Source organism: Styela clava, chromosome 10 (assembly GCF_964204865.1).
Source record: "Styela clava chromosome 10, kaStyClav1.hap1.2, whole genome shotgun sequence".
NCBI classification, from domain to species: Eukaryota; Metazoa; Chordata; class Ascidiacea; order Stolidobranchia; family Styelidae; genus Styela; species Styela clava.
This window is the reverse complement of record NC_135259.1, coordinates 17,317,541-17,332,356: the sequence shown is the minus strand read 5'-3', so window position 1 is coordinate 17,332,356 and position 14,816 is coordinate 17,317,541. Positions and strand designations below refer to the sequence as shown.

At 35.5% G+C, this 14,816-nt stretch overlaps 2 protein-coding genes across 4 annotated transcripts; both read left to right on the top strand.

Moving 5' to 3' along the window:
- The first annotated feature begins 1,335 nt into the window (after window positions 1-1,335).
- Window positions 1,336-2,489, top strand: LOC120338401 (uncharacterized). The gene is made up of 2 exons (XM_039406387.2): window positions 1,336-1,509; window positions 1,969-2,489. The coding sequence occupies exons 1-2, from the start codon at window positions 1,437-1,439 to the stop codon at window positions 2,379-2,381; spliced, it is 486 nt and encodes a 161-aa protein (XP_039262321.2). The 5' UTR covers window positions 1,336-1,436; the 3' UTR covers window positions 2,382-2,489.
- A 5,852-nt stretch (window positions 2,490-8,341) lies between these two features.
- LOC120338056 (uncharacterized) lies at window positions 8,342-14,247 on the top strand. Of its 3 annotated transcripts, none has more exons than XM_078116854.1 (6): window positions 8,342-8,985; window positions 10,226-10,278; window positions 10,705-10,812; window positions 11,366-11,518; window positions 11,948-12,050; window positions 13,136-14,247. In XM_078116854.1, exons 1-6 carry the CDS (start codon window positions 8,855-8,857, stop codon window positions 13,200-13,202), a joined length of 615 nt encoding a protein of 204 aa, XP_077972980.1. In that variant the 5' UTR covers window positions 8,342-8,854; the 3' UTR covers window positions 13,203-14,247. The 3 variants fall into 3 exon arrangements, with proteins under 3 accessions (XP_077972980.1, XP_077972981.1, XP_039261918.2); XM_078116855.1 differs by having other exon boundaries at window positions 8,343-8,985; window positions 11,414-11,518; XM_039405984.2 differs by having other exon boundaries at window positions 8,348-8,985; window positions 11,411-11,518.
- The last annotated feature ends 569 nt before the right edge of the window (window positions 14,248-14,816 follow it).

Genomic DNA, 14,816 nt, shown 5'->3' with positions numbered 1-14,816 from the left:
TATGCTAGTTTAATATAGTGAATAGCATATTACGTTCATCATATTTATTTGTCTATAGTAAGACTATTTTTTTCCTGTTGTGAATGTATTGCGTCGGACTCATTCATTGCGCTTTTCGTTCTAGACCAGGCTTTTGCTAGCTTTATTCTACGACACTGTTAAACCACGATAGAGGCAATTTCACAAATAACTAAAGAAAAAATAGGTTTTATTCAGCGAGGAATTGAAGCACCTTAAGTGCTGGAGGTAACGAAGCAGGGTGATTGATATGTTGAGTGGTAGCATTTTTTGGATGGTTTGATGATATACTATACTCAATGTCCATAAAAAGTGCCTTTTTAATTTCAATTTTGATATGAAGTCAGTTCTCAATATATCTTAACCAGAATTTATTTTTAATTAGTAATTGCAAGTATTTTTCTTCATTAAATTTTAATACATCTGTGAGGGCCAAAACAATATATGGTATCAATAAGTTACCTCTGCAATTTTTAAAAAAATTAAGACTTTTTGGACACCCTGTATATCTAGGGTAACCATATTTTTGTGACTTCAAAGCGGGACGCCAAAGACAAACGATCCCTTGCCTGTGATTTTGTAACTTTACATTTGTCGATTTTATCACATAGGCCTACATTTAAAGCCATCCCGGCTGTCTTCGTTGATCATATTGTCATCGAGAATTCATGCGCATATTCTCTGTCCAAATATCGGGTTCAGTTCGAAAAATGAAAAAGACTTGCCGTTAACGATACAAATATTCCGAATTTAGATTTTTTATGTACAGCGAAAGGAAGAAAGGATAATGAAATAGTCTGTGGTTTTGAAGCATTGAGAATTTACTTATTTGCCCGACAAGCATGTTTTTTTTGTAGATAAAAAGTACTTCAGAAAAGACATTGTTTAATGTTACATTTCGTAAACGTCAGAACAAGACCAATTAGTTTTGACTTCACGACGCTCCCGAGAAGTATGTGCACCGAGATGGCGCACAACCTGATCTCTAACCTGGTACACATACCATGTTCAGGTTGTACGCATACTTCTTGACTTCCGGGAGTACCGATTTTACACGTGATACGTTCGCTGACAGTGTTAGCGGGAACCAACGTAACAAACAAATAACGCATTCAGTAAGTAGGCTAGCGCTGCGCTCCCTCAGTGTATTATGCATAAATGCTTAATGGCCGAACGCCAAAGCGGGACTTTTGGCCGTCTTTTCGGGACGACGGGACAATACGCTAAAAAACGTGACTGTACCGCCTAAAGCGGGACGTATGGTAAGCCTCTATATATCTAATCTTAGCAATGTATTTAGGCGGAGGTTACATTTGGACACCTTTTCTAATCCAAATATTCCATCAGATTGCGCGCAAATGCAATTATTTTAACATAATTCTCTTGGAAGGTAGTGTGGAATAAAGAACTGCAATACAATGGTTGGACAATCCATGGAAGAATATGACGAGCTTCAGGCTCAGTACGAGTATGAGCAATATGTTTGGAGACGTATGTATTACGCCTAAAAAACTGTCAATTTTTCTCTCGTTTTGAAGTAGCATTTTACCATGTTTCTGTAATCAAATTTTCAATTAAAGGAAATATTAAATTAAAATAGGAGATGACAATATTTATTGATTATGAATATCATAACATAAGTTATTTCCTATCAGAGTGTGAATATCCGCATTTTGACGAACGAGGTACGCACAAAATATTTTCAGATTCGTTCACTCTGAGAGTCTAAGAGATTCGCTTTTTGTATGTGATGACGTCATCAAATTTAAAAATAGCGCTTCTTGTAGCGATTTCATCTTTGAGTTAGCGATCTTGCAGTTGTGAACACTGCGGGTACCGGCAGCATACTGTGTAAGACTGTAACTGTATACGCGTACCACTCCATTATACTCTTATATATTAGCATCGCTCTCATATATTTTAATATATATTGTTTTTTTCGTATTTCAGGTCGAAAGGTTGTTTGTTTTTCAATGTTTATCATTGTATATCTGGCCTTGATTGTTACAACGACCACAATTGCTGGCTTCAATAGGGAAACTGTAACGCTCATGGGTGTTGGATTGGCTCTTGTGTTCCTAGTTGTATTTTTCTGTACCGTCGCTTATATACATGTACACAACTTAACATGCAATATCTTTGAAAGAGCCAGCATTTGTTACAAAAGACTAAAATCATTTTGTCAGAATTTGAAATCCAAAGTGGACGAAAAAATGAATTGGCGAAGTACTATAAGTTCGGAAACAACATTGGACTATGACGAAATAAATTCGAATAACGCTGGAACTGAATTTGCGTCACACCAATCGGGAAAAGATGGCGAAGACGAGTCCACACCCCTACTTTTTATTCGCTCGTATTGACGAATGAAAAAAAAACTTATAAATCAGACAATAATTTGAAAAAGTAAACAAAGTTTTTGGGGACGAAGCTTTTAATTTATATTTTCAATTAATTTCATGTCACGTATTTTGAAATATATACATGTATATATAATGGCTATGCTTACGAGGTAGAAAGTTTATTTGGAAAACTCTTACTTAGAAGAGTTTATGCTTATAGTTTCAAAATTTATTTTAAAATATCTCGATATAGACACGAATACTTTTATTTTATAAATGTGAAAATGTATCACGGTATATAAGACTACCTGTAACAGGGTCCTAAGACCAATATATGTGTTGTCGCAATATTAAACAATAGATCGGTTTATAAATTACGAGGCAACTTTGGTATGCGATCTCAATTGCGTAACGCCTAATCTCAACCCTAACTAAAACCACTGAGATCATATATCAAAGTAGCACACAAATTGCATTCGCTTTTTACGTTTGCAATAGCTTTTAAATGGAGTGCCAAAAATTTCTATTTTGCATACCTTTTCGATAATGCTATTGAAAATATACTTTCGACGTTGCAAATATAGACCGAATATATTATACCGGGTTTTTTGTGCAAACAACTCGCCATTTGGAATTTTATTCGGCCCGCGAAAGGTTGCTCTGGTGAAAATGCGCGTGGAATAAAGTTTAAAAAAATCTTGCACAGTGCAACTGTCACCTTCGACAATGACTTGAGAATAAACGGGAATTCATGATGATCGTTTACCTTCAAAAACTAAAAATAAAGAGAGAGAGAGAGAGAGTAATGCTCAAATACAGGTTTCATTTATTTTGTGACACCTTATATATGGACACGAAGGTAGCTCATCGTAACCGGTAACTTAAAAAACAATAAGATCCTCAAGTTTGCTGAAAAAGACAAGTATTACGTAAAAAAATTGCTTTCTGGCGGCTTTTTCCACCTTCAAACACTGAGAATTCAAAATAGGCTGGTTCATTTGTTGCGGAAAAAACAAAAACAGGATAACCAACGATGAATTAAACATTACGCAAAATAAGCACTTGCCAAGGCAGGGATTTCCCCTATAGGGGTGAACACCACTCTACAATTTCAAATACCTTGATTCTTAAATAAAAATGTATTCGAATAATTAAAATGAGGCTCATATTCTATTGCAGATGATCAGTCAAATAAATACAAAACACATTTTCATAAATTATACATAGTTTTATCGGACCTCCTGAAGCATGCGCACCAAGATGGCGCACAACCTGAACTTAGGATGTGTACCAGGTTAGGGTTCAGGTTGTGCGACATCTTGGTGTGCATACTTCAGGAGTACCGTTTTATCGCTAATAACAAAATAATACCCTCCCTTCTTGACCCCCGCCCTGAAATAAAAAGTTGGAGAACATATTGTGCTTGGAGCACCAGGAGAAACAGGGCAACACAGAAATTTTCACAGACGAATTTTCAATGGTGCATGGTGCAATGGTGTTTAATAAAACAATTCGAGTTGGTTAGAAACTGATATATACTTATTTGCCTTATTCAACTTCAGATAAAATGGGACACTAGTTTCATTTTTAATATTATATGTATGCCATCATGTTTACAAAAAATCGAAATAACAACGAGAATTTTAACTGAAACGTCTCATTGAGGTTTGCTAATACCAATATATTTACCCACGTCTCGCCACCCAAGAGGACTTTCTCCTCAGTGAGGAATTTAGTTTTATATTTTCTGTTGTATTACTAATATTCTTTAGTACTTTATTTTTACTATATTACCTATTTATGCACACATCCCACATTATAGACTACACAAACTGTACGAAAGCGACAGAGCGACTCGCGCATAGCACTAGTTAAGGATGCAATGAGGACTGATTAAATAAAGGGATTTTTATGCCCGATGCGGGAGGAATAAACAGTTCCAAAATAGTCAAACGGAGGAATTTAACGAAAAAGTTGGGAACCACTCTTTTAAACAAAGTCAATGTCGTATTTTAATAATGAGGTGTGTATGGGGATCATTCAACAATATATAACAAAATGTATATTTCAAAAAATTCATCGTTGACGGAACATTTTCTACATCAAAATAGCTACGTCATAACAAGGAGGGTCTTTACCACTAGATTGCGATACTGAGCAACCAGTTTGTTGTTCTTCGGAAGAGGCTGATTCCCGTGATTCCTTGAACCTTATATCCTCTATGCAACTTTTGACAAAAAGACAGTAGGGTGGTGGTGGCATGCTGGGATATTCATCTTTTGACGATGTGATTTTGCAACTACGTTCTTGTTCTGAGCAAGGGGAATACATATCTTTATATAAACACACTGGTTCTGGTACATGCATACAGGGTTGGGTAGCAATTGAAGTCTGCTGTGGATATCCATTTACGTCGTTTTCTATGGTGGCATCAATATTTTCAACTTGTGGCGTGACATACGTACAATCGTGTGGTGGCAGATCATAGAGATTTGTACTAGATCTGCTAGAGTTTATTGTCAATGAGTTTACACTGTTGCTGGGTGAAGATGATGCTTGGTGACTTGAGGCATTTGGCAAAGGCGTGAGTGCCATGGATTTTTCATCAATGTTTTCAGGATCTGGCGCAGTATTTTGCATTTCCTGATTGCCATTTTGAAAGTTTTCACTGACGCTCTGTATATTAGAGCGCTGTTTTGTTTTTCTTTGTTTTCTCATATCGCAATAGACGATACAACATGCAGCACAAACATAAATAATGGAAAGAGTTATAAAGCCGACAGCTCCACCCACCGTTTCAAATGTGTCAGTGTCATTAATTAGTATTCCAAGTATAAAGATCTCCAATCCAACAATGGGAAACGGAAAACAACATAAACAACACCATAAGCAGGTTTTAAGTCCTTTCCTGTAACCAAACATAGTTTGAGAAAAATGGCGGCAAAAAATAAATATTCAACTTTTGATTTATTTTTAATCATTTGAATATAAATTCATACGATAATGTTTAAAAGATAATGTGGAAATTTTTACAAGAATACAATAACTGCATCGTTTTGTTACTGTGAACGCTATCGGGGATAATTTATTACGACAAGAGTGTAATGCTATAATATATAGATACGAAGATCGCGCATCGGTACCGGTACGGTAAGGCACCGCAGTTAACTGAAAAGATGGGTGGTAGACAAGCGTCCCATATTTCATAAACAGTGTTCCATGATATAAAATAGAACAGCAAAATTTCCATTTTAATTTCGGGTTCAAGAGGATTTGAAGAAAACGTACCGTATTGTGCGGACCATACAGCGCACCTGATTATAAAGTGCACTGTCAATAAATAGCTTATATTTTTTTTAATACATCGGGCGCGCCGAACTATAAGGCCCAGTCGGTGTACCTTTACTGATATTGAATGTAGACAACAAAGCATAAAGCACTGCCTGATTCATAAACATATATTACGATACTTACATTTGTATGGATGGCGTATTTCATGAAATTGTGGAACCCTTGTACGTTGATGAAATGTTTCGTGGTTTTGACAGATTTATGTATAATATATGATCTTTTTGAAACAAACACATAGATTATTGTTAGACCTGAGTGACGAACTTCTTTAAATTATAAATCTTTAAATTGACCTGTTTGACTATGCAATTCTAGCATCTTTATGTTTGAAATTCGTGTGATGAATAATTTTATGACATCCGGCGGGTTGTACATGAGTTGCAAAAGCAATGCGAAATCTATAAAAGTAGAGCCTGCTTTGCTAAAGCTTTGCAATATAAAAACATTGAATTCATTTTATTATTTTTCAAAAATAACAAATGACTGTTACTTCGCTACGTGGTGAAGCCGTGGAAAATCAAATTACCATTTCTGTTAGATCGGTCTACGACTAATTATGACGTTCAATTCATCCTGATGCTATACTGTCTGCAACTGAAAGTTTTGTTTCATAGCCTCAAGGTGTCAACGAAATACATTCTTTCGTTGAAAATCTTAAATAATATCGACAAAAGTTTGAGATAGTATCTTTAACATAAGATTGAAGTTTGCTACGGTTCGTTCGAGTGAAAATTTCATTGAAATAAACATTCTTTTCGTTCTCCTCATGATTTTCTCGCATCTTCGCTTTTAACAAATCTCTGTGTAAGGAAGCGCTTCAAGTTTAAAGAACATTTGGACTTTTTTTAGGGACGTTTGGGGATTTTCAAGTTTCTCTCTTTGCGTCAAATCATTGTTTGATCGACTTTGTCCAAATCTCTGAGATTGTATTTTATGTATATTGAGTGTTTCTGCCAGACAAATGTAATGTTAATTGATTCTGGTTTCTTTATTTTGGGGCACGTAGTGAACATATAGATTGTTTTTTTTATTATGTTTTTGTTGTTGTTAGAATTTTTCTTCCTATCGTTATGATAAAAAATCGCTTTTCTCGTTAACTAGTGGATCAATTGCTTTGAAACTTTTATTGGCTAAAATTTCGCCTAAAAGTTCATTACTTTTATTTATCTCAAACATTTCTGTGGGCCCTGAGCGTTACGTTTTTGTCTGCGATGATGTCACCAAAATTAGAAATTACGCTCTTTAAGGCAGTTCGGCCTTGTCGTCAGACGAAGTCGTGAACACTGCGGTCACGGGTAGGCTACTGTGACAGACTGTATACCCTCACTACTCCGTGTCCATATATTCGAGCATCGCTGTCTTGTTTTTAAAAAAGACGATTTCTCGTGGAAACTTGTTTTGCGTTGACTGAAGCACGTATCTCCTATATTTCAAATTTCTGCTCTTTTCATATAGGTCTGGTCAATCATCACAAAAAGAAGAAATAAAATTGGATATTCTGTGTAAAAGTTGATAGATACTTTGTTTCCTAATTTAGTACAAATTCATTTCTATACTACAGTAGTTCTGTGCATTGTTTTTGTTGATTCGATCTGACATAGACCTGCCACCTGATAAAGGTCGAGATGAATAGCTCAGTTATTTTTTGAAGCCATATTTTAAAAAAGGAATTCTGAAATATGACCTGTAAGTGATGAAACATGGTGTGTCGACAATGCCCAGCCTTACGAAAATGTTTTTAGATCACGGATAAGTTGAATAAGTTCTCAGAGTAAATTAGATTAAGTTTCATTCTCGTGATCGATGCTTGGTTTCTTAAACATTTTTGTGCTAATAATATTAATATCGCAAATATCAAATTCACTAATATAATTGATTTACAATCTAACTAGACAGGGGTGTGCAACATTTTTGTCAGCGGGCCATATAACCAAATTCGAAAATCTAGCTGGACCGCAATAATAGAGAACGCGACTATCGCTTAGCCTTACAGTAATAAAGGCACCGGGCAATGGTTTAAAGCAGCGGCAAGAGCAAAAAACATTATCTATTTATACCCACGTGAATGCATTTTTATTAAACAAACTTTTGATCATGATTTTTATACTTAATGGGGAAAAACTTGAGTGCTAAGAAGGGCCACACTAAACGGCTTGGCAGGCCTGGTGGTGGCCCGCGGGCCGTCTGTTACACGCACCTGAACTAGCATATGTAATTATATAGGGAAGTGCACAACGGGACTTGACACGTTCCGACGCCCGTGCTACAATGAGATCGCCAACGCAGCGTTGCAATAATCTCACAATAGACGGAAACCATGATGCGCCAATACTTTAAAAATGCGATCAGTAAAATCAGTGACAAATTGCGGTTAATATTATCATTATTGAGCAAAGATTATCACCGCCGATCAACTATAAAATATTGAAAGCAATATAAAAAAAAATGGGGCTGTAATAGTATTAATATAAAGATGTTGGAACAATATGAAAATCATCATATATACGCTAAAACAAGTAAATTCAACTTATTCAATTTATTTATGTAATATTTGAATAACAGACATGACTCAAGCGCCATATCGCACTGTAAGAGAGAAATAAAACGAAACAATATGCAGGTTCAATGGTATTTAGCGATGGTTAACCGGAGTGCGGATAAGGATTTTACGCAGGTACTCTGTTTTTAAGGTTTCAAGGTTAATTTAAGGTTTTCTGCGTGATTTCAAAACCTCCGGAATTAGAAAATAAGATTATAAAAATTTCTGACGCTAGAGACCAAGTGCTCGTACAAAAATTTCGAATTCTCCTTCGTGCAAGAAAGCGAAGTTTAAATTTTTGTCAATCCAGAAACAGGAATCAGAATTAATTTGATAAAAACTTTCCTTTGATTGGTCGTACACCGGAACGTAGTATGTGTACCAGGCTAGGGTTCGGCTATAATTTTATTTCAATTTCATTCATTTTAGTTCTATTACGAGTTGGGGGAATAGCCAAGCGACTCCCGTAGTATTTGTACCTGAAATTTTGGACGAACCCTGACCTGGTACACATATTACATTTCGGTGTCCGCCATCTTGGTTCATATACTTCGGGAGCACCGATTGGTCAGAAATGGGATTATAGTTAACATTAAATGTTTCTATGTTAACTGTAACCCCAATTTTGACTCATTCAGTATATATTCTAGCAGTACTCCGTATTTGTCAAGAACCTCAAACCTATATCAAAGAAATGGCTTCCCAACGAGACAATCAAGAACAGACTAAAAATAGGTATGGGAGGAATTTTGTAAAATAATTTTATAACTAATTTACGGAGTTTAACCAGTAATTTTCTTTCGAAAATACCAGAAATTGTACAATGTGGGTTTCCGGAACACCAAAAATTTATTGTCAAAACTTGTGATTTTACTAACCTTGCAGAAAGAAGTGATAGAAACCAGGGCGCTCCAGTACTATGTGTACCAATATGGAAGTAACTAATTTTGCTCGCCTACTTTATTTACATCAAGTTGATTGTAGGGACTTGAACCTATGGATGGGGGGGATATTACACTTGGCTAACACAGACAGTCCCCGAACACATAATAGAACCAAAATAAGTAAAAACGGAATAAAAAACTCTAACCTGGTATACATACTACGGGAGTACCAAAACCAGTAAGGGTAATGAGTAAAACAAGTATTTGAAACGTAATTACAAATCTCTGTATTTTCGAGAGAAATATTTACTGATATTTATCTGTTTAAAAAAAAACAGGTTAATGTTTTCTGATTCACATTTAGTATTTATCAATGTTTTGATAACTTTTGATAAAACAAGTTACCGTTTTTTGGTAGTAATACGGAATATCTTTATTAATATTCAGAAATAACCCAACTGTTTTCCAAGTTTGTTTATTATTTCAAAATACTATATACTATATACGGTCGAAACTATGCTTACCCCCCGTGATTCTAGTAGGGGCGGGCAAGGTTTTTTGATCAGGGGCCACAAAAAAATTTCCCACCTGAAACTGGCGGGTCATGTAAGTGTGACGTGAAAAGTTACATTTTATGAGCAATATTCACAGTGTTACAAAAGCGAAAATGAAAAACAATGAACCAGATGATAAAAATAAATTTAATCGCCATCTCAACAATATCCTTGAGCTATTTTTTCTTTAGCTAAATCATCAAAATTTGGTTTCAGTTTGATTGTGCCAGCATCATGCGGGCCATATCGATTGCGGGCCATTACCCAACGAGTCGGATTTGACCCACAGGTCGTAGTTTGTCCATATCAGTTCCAGCTGTTCACCGACAGTTTTATAATTTATATAGTTACCAATTTACACGAGACGGTTAATACGTTCACGCTCGGCTCTGTAGAATTTTGGTATTATGTATGAAATAGTTGGCATGAGGGAAAAACCCCAGATTGCTAAGGAGGCCATGCCATTGAAATTTCGATCCTCTAGTCTACGTCTTGAATGTAAAAACGCAAACTTGTATATTTATATTTCACATTTAGCAAATGGTCTGCATCAAACTATGACGACGCAACTTATTTGTATGGGGAATCAGGTACGTAGCCTAATGCAAAGGATCGAGAAGCAAAGTATTTTCTTCGTCTAAAATAGAATCGACAAAGTCGCTTTATTACAATAAATTTTTAACTCACCGTGCATAAAAAAAATCTTCCGCTAATTCATCGTGATTTTAAACAGTTTTCTCAGAATCGACAAAAAAAACGTTCAGGAATGTTCCCAGAAAATCCAAGGAATAATGGAAAAATAATATTTTTTTAGCGAATAGTAATAATTAAAATAATTAATTAAGTAGTTCAAAAGAAAAAAAACAAAAAAATAAAGCATAACAACTGCAATAATGTCAAAAATATGTCAAACGTCCACAGTTCAGTTTGACCCATAAAGCAAACTTTCAGCTTCTATTCCTTATACTAAGGTATCCTCATACAAAGATAATATAATCAAAATAATTTGCATTCAGAAAAACAAAGCGATTACGAAGACAATGATTTCAGTACAATCAACATTGCACAGCTTACTTCTTTCGGAGACTACTCTCCTGATAGAAGAAGTTTAGAACGTGATGCAGGTAAAATCAAAGACAAAATTTTATCCCCATATTTTTATTGACAAGAATTTCAACATCTTTTCCAAATCCCAACTCAGGTTTCTGAAGAAATAAAGTCCTGCTTTTTCACACATCTCCAGAATTGTTTTTTTTTAGTCAAAAAACTCCGATTTTCTTCTGAAATTGTTGTCTGAGTCAAAGTTCTATTTTGAACGCTTTGCAAGCTAAAACTCTTACGAACGTAAGAGTACGTTCAGCACATAACTGTGACGTGATAACGGAGTTAAATATTACTCTGACTCTATAAATTAGCCAAATGCGAAAACAAAATATTCATAGATACAAAGCAACGACGATATCTAGTCCCATCATGTAATGTGTTATGGGAGTTCGCAACTTGTGTCCTGCGGGTCAAATGCGATTATGCAGTCAGAGTTTGGGTGAAGAAAGCAGATTGCACTGGAAATTCAAATTTCAAATCATTGCGACCGCTAACCGTAACTGGATAATAACTAATTTGTTATTTTTTTGTCATAAAACAAACGTTTAGCTTGTATTACCTTATTATACAAAGGTATCCTCATACAAAGATATTACAATCAAATTAATTTCCATGTAGAAGAACAAAGTGATCATGAAGACAATGATTTCAGTACAATTAACTTTGCGCAGCTTACTTCTTTCGACGGTTATTCTTCTGATAGAAGAAGTTTAGAACGTGATGCAGGTAAAATTAAATTTCACCCTGTCTTCTTATTGACAAGAATTCAACACCTTACCCAAATCTCAAATCGGGTTTCTAAATAAATGGACTGTCGCTCTCTTTCACCACTCCAGAATTGCTTTTTCAGTCAAAAAACTTGACTTCGATCTTTGCTGAAATTGTTGTCAGAGTCAAAGTTCTATTTTAAACGCTTTGCGAGCTAAAAACTTAAAAACGTGAGAGTACGTTTACCACATATCTCGTGTTTTTTTCAAATCTCGCATTTTTTCATTCGTGGCATCGACTTTGTACAAAGGATCCCCCACTGATAGTAGGAATGTATATTAAAAAAAAATGTTTCTTGAATAATCACAGTTAATTTGGTAAACTTCAACAATTTTCATTTTAATATTTATTCAACTCATACATACTCTATTAAACGTAATCTTTCAGGTAACTTGGATCTGATTGTAATATATTCCATCATGAAACGCATTAGAATGCTAGAAAAACGAATAGAAGTAATGGAAAGTCGTTTATCTACAGCAGAAGAACTGTGAGTAGCCATTGTGTATTTTCGACTTCTTAGCAATTCATTTGTAGAGTTAGAATAAAGTTCTATCCGCATATGATCCCGTGCGATCTAAAAACCTTAAAATTTAAATATTGAATTCAGGACACAAGAGATGGAATATTATTAATGTTTGGCTACAAGTACGGGAATCGATAACCCAAAAATTTGTTTTCCAATAGTCCACAAGTTCTGCTCTGCCGGAATATTTCGATTTGAGAAATTCAAAAATCTCGTTATCTCCTCGTTCCCCACTTTCCTCAATTTGCCCGCTGTCCTACTTGTAAAATTGCTTGAAATGCCGGACTTGTCCCATTTGTCTTGTACTTGCCGCGCATGTCTCATATCTGTACCATACTTCTTCCATATTTGCCTTACTTGTCTCACACTTGTAATATATATACGTAAAAGCGAATACCAAGTGGAGGAGTGGGTCAAGCATACACGACAGTTTAGGCACCTATTTTGTCGAAATGTACTGTTTGTCTCACACTTGCCCGATATTTGTTCCACATTAGTCTTTGTACTACACTTGTACTGCACGTGAAAACGGCCATCTAGTGTGGTACAGTTCTTGAAGACATGGGATTGGTCTTTCATTTTCCTAGTCCTCGCATACTTGCGTCATAATGCGCATGGATGATATTATACTCTCCCAGATTATGGATTTATTTATTACAAGTCAAATTAAGTTTTATTTTTTGAACAAGTAAAAATTGATCGAACACAAATTACGAGAAAAAAGTAAGCACACAGTTTTACTGGAGAATGGAAGCCGCTGGGAGTCAACCATTCCTATTTAGTGGCGACACTATAGGCTTTAATATCCAATTATAGTTCTCAGTTTTCTATTATTGTTATTGTCGTGTGGTATGGTTTCGGCGAATCAATCACTCAAAGGAGCTCAAAGAAGATTATATATGATAAAAAGTCATCGTATGAAAGGATTTCTCAGATTTCCCTGCTATTTTCGGACTTTTGTCCGAAAGGCCGCGATTCTTAATATGATTGAGTTGTATATCTAACGTTCCTTTCTATGTGATAGGTATGAATTTTTTTTAACTATTTAGAAGAAACTCAGAAGCTAAGACCATCAAGCACACGAAGATGGAAACAAAAGTAAGAAGAAGCGAATGAACTAAAACGTCCAGATTTGTGATTACGAATGACTTTTAATATCTTTACGAACTTACGAAGATGACGTGCAATGAACTCTTTTTTATAACAGGAAGGTTTTACGGAGTGTGTTACGTCTTAATTCCAACTAAGTCTTTGAACTATCCCTTATTAATAAAAAATAACAATCGCGGGAGTAGAACCCAGTACTATAAATTCGACGTCAACTCAGTTGGGTCATCGCTTTTCACGACGTCACCCTAGCAATAGGTCGGAATTCCTCCACAGTTCTATAAAATGCATGCTGAAAATCCTATTAAATTACTGCTGGATCAGTATACAACCAATTATATTGTTTATAACAGAGTGTTTAGGTGGAGCATTCGTGCCAAATAGCACGGTCGTTTTTAAAACTATCAAAATATTATGGTTATCAATTACACATAATCAACATCAAAGACTTACAATTTATACCACAATATTCATCATCAGGTAATTTTACTTGGCTATGGTATGAAATGGACTCACGATGGACGACAAAGCTGGGTAAAACTTGTCAGCATATTTCTAATGTAACAGCAGCCGCTTCAACGGAGCGATTTATTGAATTAAGAAGAACTCAAATCCTCCCAGTTCAACATAATTGTTGGTACGTATTATGCGAACCAAGATGGCGGACACCGGAATGTAGTATGTGTACCACGTTAGGGTTGGGCCATAATTTTATTTCAATTTTTCTTATTTTATTTCTATTACGAGTTCAGGGACTAGCCAGGTGACTCTCATAGTATTTGTACCAGGAATTATGGCTAACCCTGACCTGGTACACATACTACGTTCCGGTGTCCACCATCTTGGTTCAAATACTTCGGGAGTACCAGGCGATTTAATCACACGCAAAAAAAGAGATGTACCTCCTGAAGTGGGCAAGGCCCACCCAATATTTCTGCTTCAATTCTGACAAAGTATTGATTGCATAGCGAAACTTTATTTTACAAATTAAAGTCGAAATCACAAAATAAATATTGAGCAGTAAAAAAAACCTTAAAAAAGTTTGCGGTGCAGTGGCATTGATTTTTAACAAAATTTGAAAAATAAAATTTACACAAGTGATAACAAAAAGACAGATCATGAAATAACTGTCGAGTGAAGTTCTGGTGTTTTATTTGTAACAACATGGATAATCGCGGGGACGCACTAGATGAAAAATCAATCTCAGCTTTATGCAAGTTGCATTTAATTTCTCGAGTTCAAATCTCAGATCATCAGCTTTACTCAGGATATGGTGACCGTGCATTTGAACCCATACATTTGCACCCGTATATTCGCGGGTTCAATATATATGAGGGTGCTAGTATGGGTTCAAACAAACGTAAAATTGTTTCCCCATAGATGCAATAGTATGCAGGTGCAATTGTCGTGGGTTCAAATTACGGGTTCAACTGTACGTGGGTTCAAATGTAATGGAACCTCAGGATATAATAGCTCTCCACATCTCATTGGTTGCTGATAAGGATGACAAAAATCTCATAAAATAGTCTTGACTTGCTGCAGATAGGTATTCGAAGACATGAAAGCTTCCGCTTCATGTGGATGGCTCTAATAGCAACATTTATTCAATCGAAAATTTTGCAG